Source organism: Pagrus pagrus, assembly GCF_965226575.1.
Source record: "Pagrus pagrus genome assembly, chromosome: 17".
Taxonomy (NCBI): Eukaryota; Metazoa; Chordata; class Actinopteri; order Spariformes; family Sparidae; genus Pagrus; species Pagrus pagrus.
The window spans coordinates 14,610,710-14,629,727 of record NC_140201.1 but is presented as its reverse complement, the minus strand read 5'-3'; the positions used below and the strand labels follow the sequence as shown (position 1 = coordinate 14,629,727).

The window sequence follows — 19,018 nt, the reverse complement described above, 5'->3', positions numbered from 1 at the left end:
ATTACACAATTGCTATACAGTGTGCGGTTAACTTACCAGCGTTAGGTAATACAGGAACCCACTAAAAGCGTCATTCAACAGTTATATTATGTTGCTATAAACAAGGAATGTATTTGTGAGCATTTGATATAGTAAGTTGATTTTTGTAAACGTATTTAGTTTACATGTGGGAGGTTGAATATAGCTATCCTATCCTCCTTCACTAAACCCATTGACTACATTAGTAATCGCTTATTGCATGACACCTGAGGGGGCATTGAGGGTGAAAAGGGATATATAGTCTAGGACCATAGATGTGCACTGACAGTTGCCACATTATTATGCATTTATTTATTCGCTTGCGTTCAACTGAACTTAAAAATGAATGTGATAAATATCTGATATGCCAGAGCCAATGCTTGGCGTTAGTTACAGATGGTGGTCAGGTAGTTTTTTCATATTGAAATCTGTAAGTTCCATGCGACGTGAACGCAACACAGCTGCCGTACGGAAGCCCCTCATGCAGGTTGCCTTGGTCCGCCCCGAGCTAAAGCAGCAAGGCAGCCGCCCCACGCTACTGGGAGGACGGCGGTAGCTAGTTAGCTTAAACACCCGGTCTTTTCATAGGAAAGGTAGCGTTTGACATTTATTCTAGATGGCTACATTTACCCTAGTGACTTGCTAACTTGCTGTAGACAACACATCTGGGAGAAACCTTAAAGCTGCCTCTCCCAGGGTCTCGTACTCCTCCTGAATCTCGTCAAGATGTCAGCTTTCTCTGAGGCGGCTTTAGAAAAGAAACTGTCCGAGCTTAGCAACTCTCAGCAAAGTGTGCAGACGTTGTCGTTGTGGCTCATTCATCACAGAAAACACTCGAAGACTATTGTTAATGTTTGGTTCAACGAACTGAAAAAAGGTAAGTTTGACGTGAGCTAGCTAGTTTACCCACAATTAAAGACCGCTAACATGATTGTACAAGTCGCAAACAAGTGACCTGTAACGTTAGCCGTTGGCTACAGGAGCTGGCTAACTCCGGCTAAAGCCTTAAAGTTAGCTGTTACTGTACAAACTATCTTAGCCAATGTTGGAGTAGATCGATTATGAGCTGTTGTTAGCAAAGCCATGCTAAAGCTAGCCAACTTATACAAGTTACTGGTAAGCATTGGCTAACAGTAACGTTAAGTTGCCCTGAAGCCACTAGTGTGTTCTAGGTTCGTCTATTTATGTGTTAGCCATGTTTTGACCAATGACATTACTCTGTAAATTCACCCTAGGATTTCTACATTTCTAAGATTTTACATTATCTAAGATCTAAGATAGTGTAAGCCTTAGTAAACAAAATAACAGCTGTCTAGTCAATAGTTAAGCGCTGATATAAGGCTGTTGTAGTATTTATCACGGTTGGTGGAGACAAAAACAGAGCATGTAGCTCCCCATCTGTGAGCTCTGTAACTATGCAGTTGTAAGGTAACATGTTTGACATCACTGCTCTAAAATGTGATCATAACTATGTTTAAATCTCGTTCTACTGCCCCCAAGTGGCCAAAAATTAACTAATGCAGCTTTAAAGCGGCTATGATCAAGATATTTATATACCAAAATGACCATGTGAAAATACGTATACAAGTGTGAAAGCGGGTCATTCGAACCTATCACCTGCAGCTCTGCTCAGTTTTACTCAGCTTCAAAGCAATTTTCAGGTCATTGTTCAGCCGTCCGGCCTGCAACTTTACTATTTCGCTCTGAACTATCTCACAGAGTTGTTTTAAAGTGCATCATGCGTCTGTGTTGAGCGAGAACTACAAAACCCCCTTTCACTTTACCCTCTCAGCACCAAACAACAGACAGAGTTAATGGCTATCTAGTGAACACATTGGAGGTTTTGCAGCCTCAGGAACTAGCTTCACTAAAAACAGAGCTGGAAGAGATTGTATATTGGACATGCATTCAACAGGTGGACACAACCTCGAATGACTGATAATGTTGCTCTGTATATGGTGGATCTGCACTGAGCAACTGTTTACTACCAAATTTGCCATATCAGTTTAAAAGGTGGTAATGTGTCCATGTTTGGTTCACAGTGTTTGTTTCTCCTTCCCCCAAGTGGCCAAAAAAACCCAGTTTTTGCAGGTTTTAGTTCACCCGACATCCACTTTCTTTCCTGATAGACTGCTGAGAAGTTCACCTTCAGCGATGTTGTACTTAAAACACTTTCCTCTTAAACGACACTGAATACCAGAAATAGGCGGGGCACGTGGGATAGTGCACAATCCTGGATCAGGATTTGAAATAAAGTAACCTCCAATGTGAGCAGTTGGCCAGTGTTACACATGCTAGTTAGATAATATAGTTTCTGCTGTTTGAAGCTGCTTGGAGGGACTGAATATCTTGTGGGATACAAAGACACTTTACCCAGGTCAAAATTGGTTTCTCAATTATGTTTTTCTTTCAGGCACATACATACTTGGTTAAGAATAAGTAATCAATGATATATGTTTGGCTTGTAAATATTTAACTCCATCAAACGGGTAGGTAGCACCATGACAGCAACATAAATTTTTTTCCCGAGATTGAATAATAAACACAGTGCGATCAGTGAATTGCAATGTTAATTGGATATGTGTTAATAATAGTTTCCTAAATCAAAAAACATGTCACAAATATTAAAAGTCTTTCACTGTGCTGGCCTGTGGATTTGTAACACATTTGTGTACTAAGGTGCCATTCAAAGCATGTCAGTTGGAAGATATATGCAACTATCTTAAAATTGATTACTGTAAGCAGACCGATCCACATTAAATCATAGTTACAGTATAATTGAGCTTTTGTATATATTTTTTGGTGTGCCAGTATTAGTTGTGGCTAATACTGGCACACCTTTCCTCGGGGGGCTAGTCAACAACCTAATGATATCTCAAGTGGATGTTGTATTTTAGGAGCTAGTCTTAGGCGTGAATGACTGTGGGGATAGAGATGGAACATTTCTCTGGAGCTTTATGGTGAGCTCAGTGTTGACTGTGACCAGTCCAAAAACAACAAAGACATATGCATTATCACTTGTAGGATGTGACTGTAGGAGGTACATGTTTGTGGATGAAACCCAAATGGAAAAAGACTTACAAAACAAGCAGTGATTAGAGAGAACAGAGTAAATAATGACTTGAGAAATTATATTCCTTAACTCCCAAACCCCTGTGGCCTCGGATGTAACTATAGTGAATAATAAACTAGGATGTATGACTGAATGCTTCTGAATAGCCTCATTCTCAATAAGATAGCTGTGAGGGAGTTTGCTTACATACAAAATGGTCTGACTTGGGGCGTACAACATGGAAATGCATTTACGAATTGCTGTTGTTTTTCCTTGAAACCACTTCTCAGAGGAAGAATCAAATCTGTAATACTTTTAGTACTTTTTAGTTTTCGTAAGTTAATTGATGAATCATTAGTTATTATCTTAAAATGATTAACCTGTGATTTAAACCACACCTGTTGTGCTTTTCCTACCACTGTGGTGCTCAGCTTAAATTTCAGTCTTGTAAATCATAACCAAATGCCTCTGTGTAATATGTACGTTTGATTGCATGCAGCTCAGGTATCACGCAAGCTGACCTTCCTTTACTTGGCCAATGACGTCATTCAGAACAGCAAAAAGAAAGGACCAGAGTTCACCCAGGACTTTGCACCGGTCATTGTTGATGCATTCAAACATGTATACAGGTCAGACTTCATATCACAAATCATTAGTACGTCTATATTGTCTACATTTCTGTAAATGACTCCAGAAGATGTATTGTTGAGTTAGTAGTGGGTTAGAGTAAGAGTGGATAATGTGTTTGTTTATTGTTTGTCTGGTTTTTAAATAATGTCATTTTTTATGTATTGATATACAATTTTGATTTTAGAATGGACGTAAGAAATTGTAGACAGATTCCTCAAATGGTGATTTTAAAAAACACTAAAAACAGGTTATTAAAAAGTGATTCACATCACCCTGCCAGTATCGTAAGGCTACTGATAATCCTTCAAAACGACTTAATATTAATGTGATGTTACAAAGCTGTTTTTGTCTGTCCAGAGATGGCGAGGAGGGCTGTAAGAAACAGTTGGGTCGAGTTTTGTCCATCTGGCAGGAGAGAGCTGTGTACGAAAACAACCTGCTGGATCAGCTCTCACAAGTCCTAGGTAAATTCACTCAACACTAACGTGTACCAGCACAGGCTGTAAGAAGTGCTCATACCTCAGCCAAGGCCCAACAGTCCCCTTTTGTACTCACTCATCACCATCCATCTAAGTGCGCCTGATTGTTTTTCATCAAGATCCATGTATTATTCTGAGAATTTTGTGATGCATTAATTAAATGAGTTTTCTGAACGCTACACAGAGCCCCTTTAAATAGAATTTGCGCCATTGTGACGTTTTCTCTGTCTATTCTTTTAAATCCTAGATGGCGAAAAGAAGACTAAGAAGAGGACATATGAGGAGATCCAACCAGATGATGAGGACTTTGCTACCCAGAGTTCCCCAGCTGAGCCCCCACAGGTGCTGACATAGACAAATAGTGTAATCATACTTACAAGATGTACTCTTAGCCACATAGAGGTAATTTACTGATACTTTATTAAAGTTGATACAGCTGCCGCTGGATGTGTTGCAATACTTCCTGTCTGTGCCACCTCTCCAATATTTGTCATGTTTGACGCAAACTCATTCTAACTATCCTCTGCCTTCTTCCTTTACCCCTCTCCTGCTTTTGCTCCTCTCACCCCTCATCCCTGCTTATCACTCTCTCTCTCCCTCAGACAGCAGAGTTAATCCGAGCTCTTCAGGAGCTGGAAAATGCAGCCTCTGGCGACTCAGTGCTGCGTCAGCGCATCTCCTCCCTTCCTGCTGAGGTGCAGGACACGTCACTGCTTCATAGGATCACAGGTAGGAGGCAGGGCACAGCACGCAATTGTATACTAAATGTATACACACACAAGCGCGCTAACACATGTACTTATTAGTTCATCAAGTACAGTAATTGTTTTCATGGGTAGAGATAGTTCACTAAACTTTAATGATCTTTGTTTGGAAAATGGTATATTTAATATAATTTGACACTTTACACATTAAAAGGCTTCAAAACACAGCAACCTTGCCTTAACTTGAAAAAATTGAGGTGCCCTTGAGCTCAACTGAAACTGTCTCGAACTACGCAGATAATAATGTCTCCATCTACCGCAGGAAACAATGTTTGATTTGCCAGTGATTATACCGTATCTATTTACATTGGGTACCAGTATTGATTTATAGCTGAATGACCTCCAGTTGACCCCCCTTGACTGGTTATGTTTAAGCATTATGCCCTGCTCTCTGTCCGCTTCGTACTTTAGATAAGGAGTCAGGGGAGCGGCTCTCCCGGCTGGTGGAAGAGGCCTGCATGCTGCTAGCAGACTACAGTGGCCGCTTGGCGGCAGAGATCGACGACAGGAGGCAGCTCACACGCACACTCACAGTCTTCCTGCAAAGTCAGAAGGACGGCCTGACCCAGAACGAGCAGAAACTCGAAGTGCGTAAATCACTTTTTCTTTCTTTTAATTACTGATTGTTTATCTGTGTCTGCGTCACCTTTGAGTCACCATTATTGATTCTCCGTGTTCATCCGTCTGTGTATGTGTTCTCACACTTCTTGTCTGTCAACCTTTTTGACATAACATTTCTTTTCATTTATTTCAGCATGTTGCTTACTTCTGTAGAGTTTCTGTTTTGTTGCTAAATCAGACTTTAGATTTCAGTTTTGCAAAACAATGAGCAGAAAGATTCTTGATTGAAATCCAAGTTAGATTTTCCCCTGTCACTGGGAAATGCTTGTCCTTTTAGCCTTTGTCATTTAACTCAGTTCAGTCTTCACTCAATGTGGACTTACTTCCCACAAGGTAAGTATAGACCAAAATATTTGATCTTGAAAAACTTAACTACAGAATTTTTGTTGTTGTTGTTTTATCATGGACATTCTTTTTAACTGTCCAGCCTTTATCCACAGGACACCAAGAGGAAAAAGTATTTCATATTTGTATATTCACTCAGTCTTTTGTAATAAAAAAACAAAAACAAACTGAAAATAAAAAATAAAACTGATTTTGTGAGTGGTTTTATTTTGCTGTAACTTGCAGCTCCTGGTGTGCAAATTTTCATTTTCAGAGATGGTCTTCAATGATGGTATTCCTTTTTTTTTAGTTGTAGTATTGACACAAAGTAAACGCTAGCTTCACACTCGAGGTTAAAATAAGCTCAATCCAATAGCAGTCTTAGGTGTGCTCAGAAATAGGAAAACTAATACATGTCAATCCAAAGCCAAGAAAAGAGAAGTCAGGTTTTAGGAGTCTGAGTATAAAGCAAGATTATTTCCCCTGTGAACAAAACTAACTCATTGAGGAGGTTTTTGTCAGTATTGATGACACGATGTGATGTATTGGTAGCTTCCTGTGGCCTAAGGAAATGTGTTCTTGCACAACACACTTACTTGCATCAGCTGTTTGGCAAACATGGTCAGTACAATAAGCACATGTGTGCAGCAAAGCCAGAGCGAAGATGAAACATTTGAGTGATTGGTTTTATTTACTACAGAGTCAAATAAAGCTAAAGACATGAACCCCCTTTGCTTAATACATTCAGCAGCCATTAGTGTGTTTCACAGATGAAAGTGGAAGTAAAAGCAGGCAGCATAGACCTGAGGTTTCATTTTTTTTTCTAAATGTCATCACACTTTTAGTAGTTAAAAAGAGGACAAATGGGTTGTAAGCTTAACAGCCAAAAATATGTATTTAACTGGCTCACACAACCTTTTACACATATGTGGTGGTTTCAGATGAGACCACATGTTTTTTTATGGTAGTGTTGGGCCAAATTAAAACTGAAACTAAAATTGTGTTATTAAACTTCAGTTAGACATTTAACTAACACTGCAGCCTGTAATGTACAAAGCGATAGTTAATGCATTAGTGATATGAGCTTACTTTCATTTTTATGTGGTCTTCATACCAATGAATTAGATTATTTAATCACATTGCTTACAACGTTTTACTGTGTTCCTCTAAACTGCTGTTGAGACTTTAGAAAAAAACTCCTTCAGACTTTCGGATCTCTGAGTTCTGATGGTCTTTTTCTGCTGTGGACTTTTTCAGGAATACAAACGCAAACTGGCGAGGGTGACCCAGGTGCGGAAGGAGTTGCGTTCACGGCTGAACAATCTACCAGGAGGACTCTACAAGTCTTCAAACTGACTCAAGTTTAACCTCCTGATCAGACACCTTACCCATCTGCTACTGAAACATCTCAACCCATCTCTTAGATATTTGATCAATGACAATTACCATACCTGATTTTGGAAAGTGTCTGTGTTCCCCTGTATGGTGACCTCTGGTTCTCATTCTGTCAAAGTTTATTTATCCACATGACGTTTATTAACAGAAAATGTCTTCTTTTTCTTGTCTGCGTGCTCATCTTAGTGTGCTGTATGTTGTCAGTACATTGTAAATCAAGGTTTACAATAACCATACACAGGCCTCTCATGCTTTGGCCCCTGCACATCAGCTTTAAAGTGGTATGGGTGATACTGGTGTGATATTTTTGTATTTATAGTGACTTAAGATTATGCACCAGAGTGTATCCCCTTAGTATGATCATTCATAATAATTTTCTGTATTTTAGATTGCCGTCATGACTTTATTTTACCATTCCTGTAACTGTATCTGCCTAACTCTTGGTTATAGATCATTGCAACATTTGTTTTTTTTATGCAGTGTGATATGGCCTTCTCAAGAGAACCTGTGAAACCATTCAGAAACCATACTCTAAAGCTGAGTAGTAAGCCATGTCCCTGAAAGCGCATCAAAAATATGTAATTATTGTTTACGTAAAGCCTCTTTGTGAGAGGGCGTGTGTGTGTACATAGTTAAATTTGCATGTAAATATAATGGGCGTTATACCTGTAAGTGCTTATATTTGTATCCATGTCAACATGGCTTGCGACAAATTACTGAGGCACTTCTTATCAGTGATGCTGCACCCACTGTACTGAAATATTGAGCAATGGAGTGCGTTGTCTTGTTTACTGTACCATACTGCTCCATAGATTGATCCTTAAGTCTACACCATGCTGTGCAGATGCCTCACACAGCTTGATAGGCGCCCCAGTTTCCAAAGCCAGACTTAAGCTGTTTGTTTTTGTACATACTGAGCAAACTCTTCTTAGAACCAAATAAACAGAAAAAAAGTACAAACCATTGCAGTCCTGTCCTCAGTGTGTGCCATGAAGTCTGATTGCAACTAACATCCTGGCCGACAGGGGGCGTATACGGACGCCCATCAGGTTTAATGGCGTCTTCCGTGTTTCCTGTGGGGTGCGCTCGTTTTTAATACCGTGTTGGGTTCTTTGACATTGATTGCTGGTTACCATGACGACCCCGCTCATGCGAGTGTCCAAGGAAAAGATGAGCGAACGTACAGGAAGTGCCCACATGATTTGTTGTTTTAATAATGCCGTCGGACGTAAACAGAAATAGCTGAAGTCCTTACAATACATGCAATATAAACCACGCACAGGCTAATTCGATAGTGTGAGCAAGATAACACCGCGCGAATTGCGAGCTTACAGCCTAACTTTGCCGTTTCAAACAAGTTTGGTAGCTTCGGTATCTTCCGCCTGGTTCTGCTAGCTTGTTAAACGTCGCGAAGCTACGAGTGGTGTCTTGCAACGTTAACGGTAACGCACGTCGTTTAACATCCAACCAGCAATGGACGCTCTCGAAACACCGTACGACGAAGAGGCTGACTTCATCGAATGCACGGTAAGCTAGCTAACGTTAGCTAACATGCACCTAGCTAGCTTAGCCAATTGAATCTGACGTCTGCAAGGTGCAAGATAGAAATGTAGTAGTGTGGTTATCACATGGGCTTAAATTAGCTTCTGTCTACAGCCATCAAATACAGTATAACACAGCCGACCTGCAATAAACCAAATAAACCCTCCTCTTCATAGGGGTTACAATTAACGTTAGTTTTACCGAAGCTGTAGTTTACATGTGGTTTGTGATGCTGTCTGCTAGAACTGCGTAACACTAACACGATGCCATCCCGTTTACAGCAACAAATAAAAAGACTAATTTAATTATGTGCAACTTACCTAATAAGCTGTTAACACATCGTACTTGGGTAGGATATTTATAGATGCATGTTTTCTCTTTTGATCCAGGTCTGTGAAAAATCCATAAGAGGCGATACCTTGTTCAAGATACACCTGACTTCACCAGGACATATAAAGGTACACAGCATTATTAACTGATGGAGGAAGATCAACAGTCTATGAAAGTTGTGTGTCTACAACTTATGTTCAGTTACAGACTTAAAAGTTATTGGTAAAGGTAGTTAAGCACTTTACTGTCTAACTAGTGTTTTTACCATGATTTGTGTTTATTTCCTTTTTGTTCAGTCACAGGTTTTCTACAACTTAGAGAAAAAACTTAAAGCAGGAAACAAGGACCATCTCAAAGTGATATTTTGCTATTGTTGAAGTCATTGACAGCATCTCAATTTTGGATCCTGGCCATCATGACTGAATGACTGAGTTCAGTCACAGGGAAAATGAAGGTTTACCAACCTTTGTCTTTGGTCATCATTAAGACTATTGCCTCTTTCACACACAGTTCCTGGTTAGGTACTGGGGTAACCTTTCAGGCACCGCTAGTGATTTATCACTATTCTCACATGCAGCTACGTTCACTTCCGTGTTGCTCCTTTTCACACATGCCATGGCAATCCTGGGATAGATAGGAAAAGGGACAGTCCAGCAGATGGGGGTAATTCAAAATGAATGGATCCCAACCGCCATAACACTCAAATGGAGGGAGAAGATGGGGCAAGGCCGGCTATACATGTACGTGGTGGAAGACGTCTTGTTATTTCCAGGAACATGGCGAGTGAGGAGCTGTTTTGTGGCAGTGTTCTTGAAATGTATTTAATATTCAACAAGTTTTAATGTTCTTTCGTGATCTACATGGCTCAAAACATGCATCCGATACATTAAAAAGGAACATCAGAAGAGCGTCGGATGCTGAACTGGACAGAAGTAGATTGGACATCAGATTCAAATACATCATCAGTAGAGTTGTGAGTGCTTAATTTGATCCGAGTCAAAGCATCTTTCTTCAAAGGGACGTAACCCTTCATGTGCTTGCAGTGTTACTGCTTTCATTCACAACACAGCTGTGCTGGCATTTTCCCTGAAATGTAAAAAGGTACATATTTCCCTGAATATTGATCCCTGTTCCTGTTGACACATGACCCTGTGCAGGAAATGTTGCTGGACAGGGACAGACCAAGTTTATGGCACACAAGAAGACAACATTTTAACACATTTAGGTCCGACTGACCTTCATGACCTGATACATATTTGCCTCATTGTTTCACATCATCATATGCAATTGATTATGATGGAGCAAACTTGATTGCAAGAACAGCAGGTTTTGATTATTTCGATTCGGAAGAAGCCATGTGTTTTCTGGAGGCCATCATCCGTTCCTGGACTTGCATTTTTCTTGGTCCTCATCAGCCAAGTATTGGGATTAAAGGCTACAACAGCAGAGGTTATAGCCATGACCACTTCCAGAATGGTTGTTGGTGGTTTTGTACACGACAATCAGAAATCCTGGATACTTGAGATCATTGGAATGACTTGAGTAAAGCTTAAGTCTCCAATTGACGAATCTGGTCAAGTGACCTTAGTCGTCCAGTGAAGCACTATTTTGTGAGAGATCTTATTATTTTTGCAAGTCCTCTGAGGGGTTTTCTCATACTGAGAAAGTCTTTAACTGAAACATGTTCTGGAAATTATCTGTGTCTGCAGAGAAATGTTTCCAACTCCTTTTGGAAATTTGTCACCTCAAGGCCTTTTACGATTTCTGGACAACTGTCTATACAGTGTGTACTGCTGGAAACTCAGTACAGGAAGACCTGAAGGGCTTTTTCATTGGCCCTTTTAGACGAGCTGAGTCAAACCATGCCCAGCTGATCTGCATGACTGTTGCCAGTATAAAACTGCTGAGTTGAGTTTGAGTCGTGTCGGAGAAAGACCATATCCATAGTTGGGTCAGAGCGTGACTGCCTCCAAGCAGGTTGCGGTGACATCAAATGAGCTTTGTCATCATTCAAGGATAAACAGTAGTTTCCTCTTCTTCCCCTAGATCAATTTTGTCACCCTGTCTCCATTTTTCAAGGGGTAGATGCCAGGGAAAATCTTCAGAGCAGCCTGTAAAATCCATGATGATAAGTAGCTGGCTGCCAACAAGTGTTTCACAGTGCAGTAGTAAACAGTGTGAGAGTGGTGCTTTTAAACCTCATCGACTCAAGACATGCAGGTCATCAAATGAAGACATCTTTCAAGCAGTTATCCTTGTTGTACTGGAGATCCACCGACAGAATACATAAGCACGGAGAATAATCAGACAACTGAGCATTACAGATACTGATACCTTGTTCATGCTGTGTAGCACTTAAGTCCTTTTCAGTATTGGCAGAGTGCACTGCCTACACGACCATTGAAATAATGCACACAAGCAAAAGTTGCTTCCTCTTTTGGTCGTTTTGGTTGTCTTGAAGAAAACTGGATACGGCTTCTCTGCATACAAATTCATTTTCACATCTGGTCTTTAACAGTTAATATAACCTTTTTCCAGGATAGCGGCTTCATAGATGCAGTTCTGTTAAAAATACTTGCAGACGCACACATTCATTTTTACTTAACTACCTTATTTCCTTATGCACTAATTATGAACAAAACTCATGTATAATCGGTGAGGATGCTCACCTCTGCTGCATCTCAAGTGAGCTGTGGTTCTGGTTAACCATTATGTGTGAAAAATATTTTTCCATGATATAACTCTTTCTCTGTTTGTAGCAGTGGTGAACTCTAACCAGTATCCTGTTTACCCAGAACTGACTGACTCAATTTTTATTGCTCTCCCTTTGTTCCTGGCAGAAAGAGGATGCCTTGGTTGCTGCGGGTAAGTAGACGTCATCCTGAGCCTTGTCATTTTGTTCTTCTCTGGCCTTGAGTATATTTGCTGTCTTTTCTGGCAGGTCGTTCAGTCCGCACACAAAGGTAACAGAGGTCGCTCTTATCTGTTGCCTGGTTTTAATGTTTCAGTCTAGGTCATGTTTAGATCAATGGTTGTGATCCGTTAATAATAGTCACAATGGTTAACAGCTGTCCAAATCCAGCACATCTGAGTTCCAGACTGATGCAGGTCTCATGATAAATTAAGTGCCAGAACTGGCAGAACATCCTAGGTATTGAAACGGCCTTAAGCTAGTCAGAGTGCAGTTAACTGGAACTGATTGTCAGCTCCATTGTCACATGGACGGCCTGTTGTGTTTATACCTTGTTTATGGTGGAGGGTAGACATTTCACTGTGCACCTTGTCTTGGGGAATGAGATGATTGCTCTCTGCAGTTGAAGCATGCTGGGGAAAATATCTCTGGGACAAAAGATCTCATTGACTGATGGATAAGCATACCTTTTATGGCATGCTGAAAGTTTGTTAGTTCGGGTCTTGTAATCACATAATGTGCACTGGGCTTCTGCAACGAAAATTGCTTAACATTAACTTAAAGTGTTGGATGAGAAACTTCTAGTATAGTGATCAGTCACTGATTGTCTAGGAGGAAATTACCTCCATTTGGACTGACACACACACTCATTTACCAGCGGGAGAACGATTATATAGCTACCACCTGGACTGGATGCAGCCTCAAATGCACTGGCATCAGGAACTTGGATAGCAGGTGAGCTGTGCTCAGCGCACTGTGAGCTTGGCTTCTTCTGCTGTGTAGCCTGGTTTTTCAGTTGGGAGTCTGTGGGCACAACTGGCTGGCTTTGAGGAAGCGCCTCATTTTCATAGGGGTGCAGTCTCATGATGAAATACATTAGGGGCTCTGTTCCACCTGTCTGTAATTGGACAGGTTGTGGACAGTTAAACATTTACACAAGTTTGCTACAATCATCACCAATAGTCTTCCTCTAGGAGGTTGATTTGAGACCTGTTGGTGTCCTTTTGAGTTAACACTTCATGTTAATAACAAATGCCACTTCTTCGCGCATTTTTTAAATGGGTGGCACTTGCACGGAACTGGGCAGCACAGGCTCACTGGTGCCTACAAGGCAGCCCCAAATTTCTTTGCAGTCAAATTTGGCAACTACATAAATCACTACAGCTACAAAAATTGCTGGAACATCGTAACCTGGGTCCAGAGTTTTGAATCCTTCTACTTCAGTGAGTTTACTGATACGTCTGACATCGTGACATGAAACAACGCCAATCCAAGAAGCATAAACGATTAGCCAAACAGCGCCACTGGTTGGACTGTCAACCATCTTCAAGCTGTGAGCCGGAACCAAGGAAAACAGTTGCAACCACTTTAGACAAGATGGAAACTGCTACCAAGGCTGTCTATGTCTAGTCAATATTGCTGCTTTTGCTCTTCTCCAATCCAAAAAAAACATCTGTGTGGACTTAAAAAGACATTCTTTTCAGGCGGTCACATTGGTGTCTAATGATTGGCTAGGAATAATCCAACCCTATTCCTACATCGAAGTCGGTTGGAGTCGAGGCAGTGTCAGACTGAAGATGGACGAGATGACAAACAAGTGCCCCATCACTCGCCAAAATCTCTGCAGTACAACCCAGAGAAGCCAATGCCTTCAAGAAATATCAGCAATGTGTTGTGCAACCCTTCACATCAAACAAGCTGATTGTTTGAGCTGACATTTTGTTGCGTCACGTTATTTGCGTCTATATAAAAGAAACGGCCACAAAAATGTTTCCCGACAATCCCTGTGCACTTATGCTAATGTGCAGCCTGGGGAAGCATGTTCCAGTTTTACTTGTCTAAGATTGTGGTGTATGCTCAAATACAGAAAGGTGGCTTTCTGTTTGTTGAAACTGAGCAGACAGTTGTGGCAAGCTCATACTTGGAGTGAACATGTATTTTTTGCAACTATTTTTCTGATTTTTTTTTTTTTTTTTGTATGTTATTGGAAAATGTATTTTTCCTCTATTGTTGGTAATCAAGACAACATCAGAATTTTGCTGCGTTTGTCATAAGATGCCACAGGAGTCCAAGGCCGTAACACCTCACCAGGTGTTACTTATTTTTCAAGGTAATGTTCGTATACCGTAAAATCATCTTGGTCAACATTTCTTCACCTTAAGATATCTATACAGCAACACCAAAGAATCATGAGATACAGAAGATTGCACCCCACGTTTGTTTGAAAGAGATGACTTCTCTGCTGAAGTAAGTAGAGCAGAATTCGAGGACGGGAGCGTGCAATGGTGAATCGTTGGAGATCATACATAATGACATATATGGGAACTCATTTATTGTGGCCAGATTTCTGAGGAATTCAACCCGTCTGCAGCAGTTACAGAAAATGGTCTTTGCTTATTACACTTGGCCTGTGATATGCATTGAATATGGGATCATGCACTATTGAGGCTTGAGGGAGATGGTTGTGACATCAAGTGCATATTAAGGAAATTAATGAATTCATTCAATCCATGGGTAATACTATGCACTGTACATATAATACTTTAACTTTCTGTTGCAATGCTAACTACCAGTGTTTTGTTTACTCAGGGCTTGCTGTCAGACAGCGCAACGTACCAATATTTGAGGACATCATACATTATCTGGATTACATGAAATTTGAGGAGCCCATCATTGGTAGTTAACTTGATACCAATTTTCTGAACCATTTTTTCCATGTTAAGTTGATTCCTATTTAATTGTTTTTGCTGTTTGTTTTTTTGTCCTTAGGTTTGAGCTATTTGGAAGAATTGCCTTGTATTAATCCACAAGATGGCCCCAGATATACATGTAGGCTATGTCATCAGACTGCAATCCTAACAGAAATGGTCCGTCATGTGATTGGACGCAAACATCGGCAGAAATATGTGGTAAGCATTGTGACCATTTTCAGAAAACTCTAGTCAAACTTTTAAGAGTTCCTGCTTTGCTTTTTGATTTAGAAAGTGAAATTAAGTGAGAATGCCTTACGTGTGTGTGTGTGTGTGTGTGTGTGTGTGTAGGAACTGAAACGACCAGACTTGGTGACCTGGGATAAACAAAACATTATCACCCAAGGAGGGAAGATCATCCGAGCCAGAGCAGAGATAATAGAGAGACAAGATGGACGAGGAACTCCAGTGGTGGGAAATAACAGATTTTAACAACCACACATATTATAAACTATATATATATATATATATATATATATATACTTTTAAAATCATAACAAAATAATATTGTGAGTAATTTGCATTGTTGATGTTTTTTGTGTTTCAGCTGATGGCGAAAAGGGGAATAGAAGGCAAATCAAACATCTCAAGAGGTACGTTCATACTGTGAATTCTGTGTAGTAATGGACAATGGTTAAGATATAGGTGAGGTTTGTGTTCTCACATAGCATCACAGCTCTAGCATTTCTGACCATAGACAAATGTGAAGAAATGTCAGGGCCAGAGTTTCACCATAAATACTAAAGGATGGTCCTTGCAAAAATGTGATGATGTACTTCACATTTGCATTTCGAGGTGGATATTAATGATCATTCATCAGTTGTACTTTTTTTTTTTTACCTTATTATTGTTAAGAATGCCTTTACATTCTTTTGACACAAGACATGTACAGAGTAGAACATTATACACTTAATAAACTTAGCATAGATATCAATACCAGTGTATCTGGAGTGAGCCTTACTAATAATTACAATGAATTTCTTCCACAAACTCACACATGATGACAAATTATTTCATTTAGTCCCACAAACTGTATAATTCAGTGTTTGGGAGCATGAAATACTGTTTTGGGAATCTAATGTGACCTTCTTCATTCACCTTCTTAAAAAATGCTTTGTTTGTCAACAAATGATGAAATGACCTCTGCTGTAAATCAGAAAGAATACTTGAGGGCCAAATATCACCTGCAGTTGAACAGTTTAGGAGTCACAGCACGTAGGAAGAGGTTGAAGGCCTTTGCACCTTTTAAAGGCACTATTAACAGAAAATATGCACATTAGTCTATACTGAGTTATATTTTATGTAACTAAAATATGTTTACTCTTGTTTTCTAGTTCCCCCTAGGCAGAGGCAAAATATCTCTCAGAGTTTGGCCAAACAAAATGTGACATCAAACCTACCAAAACTCATGGACTTTCAGGATGAGTTCTCTCAACGAGGGAGATATCCCCAAGGGCAGCAAAATGCACCCCCACTCCATCCAGAAGACCCTTACATGTTGAACCGAGCCAGACCAATGCACCAGCGGAAAGAATTTCTCAGCCATGACCGTTTAGGAGAGGAGCTGCGGAGGCCAGATTACAGGGAAAGTGATATGTGCAGACGAGAGTATGTGGAACCTGATTATCCTAGGGAGTATGAAGAGGAATATGTTGAAGATCCACAAAGAAGAGCCATGCTTGAGCCCGTTGGCACCCCAAGGTATGATTCACAAACAGAGATGCCTCGTGGCCAGGCTCAGCATAAAGAGTATTACCCTGAAGAGGCTCCTCCTTACAGGAAGCCCTACCCAGAAAGAGATCTGCTGAAGGAGTTCTACTCTGAGGAGGTGAGGCGTGGGCAAGTTCGTTCTGCCGAGCATCAGCCTTCACAGCTGGCATATCCAGAAGGTGATAACCACAGTTGGTCTCTGGACAGGGAATCTGGTAGACATGACAGTATGGATAGAGCAGGTAGGCAGGGATCGAGTGAACCAGAGGCCAAGAGGAGGAGCTTCCCCGCACATATGCAGACTGACAGTTCTCGTGAGCATTTGTTTAGTGTAATCAGAGATTATGGCCACAAAATTAGAGAACCATATCAAGAGGAGGCAGATGCTAACCCTGCGCCAAGCAGACCAGGACCCCCCAACTCCCAGAGACAGGTGGAAGTTAGCAGGCCCATGCCTGACATCCCAGAGCCATTCCGACGCTTCCTCAAACGGGCCGCTGATGATGAAGAACAGGGTAAAAGAAAAAGAAAGAGTCGCTTCTCTGATGCCACTGCAGAGGAGATGGAAACCACAAAGGACATGTGAGTGACGATGTACCTTGTCATTTAAGTGTTAAGATATCTTTCTTTTACTTTTGATACTTTTGAAACATGTTATATTGTCATTAATATTTTTCTTGATGTGTTTGATTTCTTCTTAAAAGGTTCAGTGATGAGTACGGATCTCCAAATCCAAAGTTTGGTAGCCGTCCAAGACCAGTTGGTACACCATTGAGACCTGAAATCCATAGAATACAAAATCCTGACATGTACTCAGAATCACAGGTAATTAATTGGATGAATTAGTTACTTAGTCAATTAACAAGTAACCTGTTAATATTTTTCATTATGTGCTATATATGTTATAGTGATGCCAAACCTGTTTGTGTTTTTTAGAGCCCACATCATACTGAAAGCTTCCAAAGAGGAGGCTCTGAGTCAGCGGGTGTCTTTGACATGCTGGTGAGATCATGAATCCTTATCTGGATCGCACATGGCAGTGATGTACTATAAGTTATGTTACCATTCATTGCAGGGTGGATCCTAACTATGTCTTTTTCACCCATCACTTTTCTCTATTAGAAAAACGTTGAAATTGAGAATGCACAAGAGGCTGACTTCCTGAAGAACAAACTGTGTGACCTGCTGAAAGAATTCAAGGCCAAAAAATCAGACAAAAATGGGGTATGTGTAGCCCTGTGCAGGGTCAGACTTTCTCAGGAAACATGTAGTTTAATTTCCTGCAAAGCAGTAGAAATTAATTACAGACGCATTTGTTTTTGTTGTAGCAAAACAGCCGTGGTAGAGCAGACATCTCCAAGGACTACAACAACTTGAAGCCGAATCCAGAGCTGCCTACCAGATACCAGTATGAGACAACACGCAGAGAAGATTTAGACCTTAGACGACCAGAAGAGCCCTACTTTCATGAAGATCACAGAGAAAGAGGCTGGGAGCAGCATGAGCATATACCTGATGAGCGGCTGCAAGAATACCACCATCCTGTACATGGGGAACCCAGACACCCAAACTCAAACAGAAGCCGTTATGAGGGTAAAATGTGAAATGTATATTTATATAAAGGATTGATTTTTTTAAACACACTGCATACCAGACATTGAGTTAGTTCATACTCACCGTTTGTTTTTCTTTCAGAGGTTTTTGGGCGACCTGCTACTCATCCAGATGAGCCAGCTCGTTATCCAGAAAGGTTTCAAGAACCCATGCACCCTCGTGACTACCAACCTGCTGCTGAGGAGTTTTTGGACTCCCACTCTTCTGCACCTCCCCTCCTCATGGAACGAGGACCCAGGATGGACAGGGGCCCTCGTCCCCGGTACTCCAACCTGGACAAAATCACCTCCACACTCCTGGAACTTGTGGGAAGGAAATAATCAACAGATTTGTTTGATGAAATATTTGGATAGAAATATTAGTTGACGTTAAATTGCATTCTTTCTTTTTACTCTGTTCTTTTTTTCCTGTTTACTTAAACATTAAAACATGTATCTACTGCAACTGTCATGTCTTTAATTCTTCATATCACTGTCATCACCAGCAGTAAAAGTGCCAATACTTTTATTGTTTTTTGCAATATGAGTCTTTAGCTGTGTGGCAGTTTATTTAACTTCAACTTAATTGAACAGATCCTAATTGATTATAGAGTCTTCTGCATTTGTAAATAATGGGGTCCAATGTAGAAGTCAAACGAAAACATTACAACATTTTGGCTCTAAATCTGTCACGTCAGTTTAACCTGTTGTTGCTAATTAGCAGCAGTGGCATTCATTTTCTATATCGGTGTTATGCAGTGCAATTGTACATGAGTGTGTATGTTGCTCAACTGGCTCACGTTAACTGCCACATTAAAATGTGAGTCACTGTAGTTTCTACCAGTTCACTAGTATTTCACTATAATAATACTGGGGGATTAATACATTGACCACACATTA

At 40.5% G+C, this 19,018-nt stretch overlaps 2 protein-coding genes across 3 annotated transcripts; both read left to right on the top strand.

Annotated features, from left to right (window-relative positions):
* Positions 1-503: 503 nt before the first annotated feature.
* Positions 504-8,244, top strand: LOC311272536 (regulation of nuclear pre-mRNA domain-containing protein 1A-like). The gene is made up of 7 exons (XM_084379014.1): positions 504-895; positions 3,570-3,699; positions 4,058-4,164; positions 4,427-4,521; positions 4,782-4,908; positions 5,355-5,530; positions 7,146-8,244. The coding sequence occupies exons 1-7, from the start codon at positions 745-747 to the stop codon at positions 7,242-7,244; spliced, it is 885 nt and encodes a 294-aa protein (XP_084235140.1). The 5' UTR covers positions 504-744; the 3' UTR covers positions 7,245-8,244.
* Positions 8,245-8,405: 161 nt separating this feature from the next.
* LOC311272534 (uncharacterized protein) lies at positions 8,406-18,584 on the top strand. Of its 2 annotated transcripts, XM_084379010.1 has the most exons (13): positions 8,406-8,810; positions 9,215-9,283; positions 11,996-12,020; positions 14,656-14,742; positions 14,836-14,975; positions 15,108-15,227; positions 15,364-15,409; positions 16,151-17,108; positions 17,231-17,351; positions 17,463-17,528; positions 17,649-17,750; positions 17,855-18,119; positions 18,222-18,584. In XM_084379010.1, the coding sequence occupies exons 1-13, from the start codon at positions 8,757-8,759 to the stop codon at positions 18,458-18,460; spliced, it is 2,292 nt and encodes a 763-aa protein (XP_084235136.1). In that variant the 5' UTR covers positions 8,406-8,756; the 3' UTR covers positions 18,461-18,584. The 2 variants fall into 2 exon arrangements, with proteins under 2 accessions (XP_084235136.1, XP_084235137.1); XM_084379011.1 differs by lacking the exon at positions 11,996-12,020 and having other exon boundaries at positions 8,772-8,810.
* Positions 18,585-19,018: the final 434 nt, after the last annotated feature.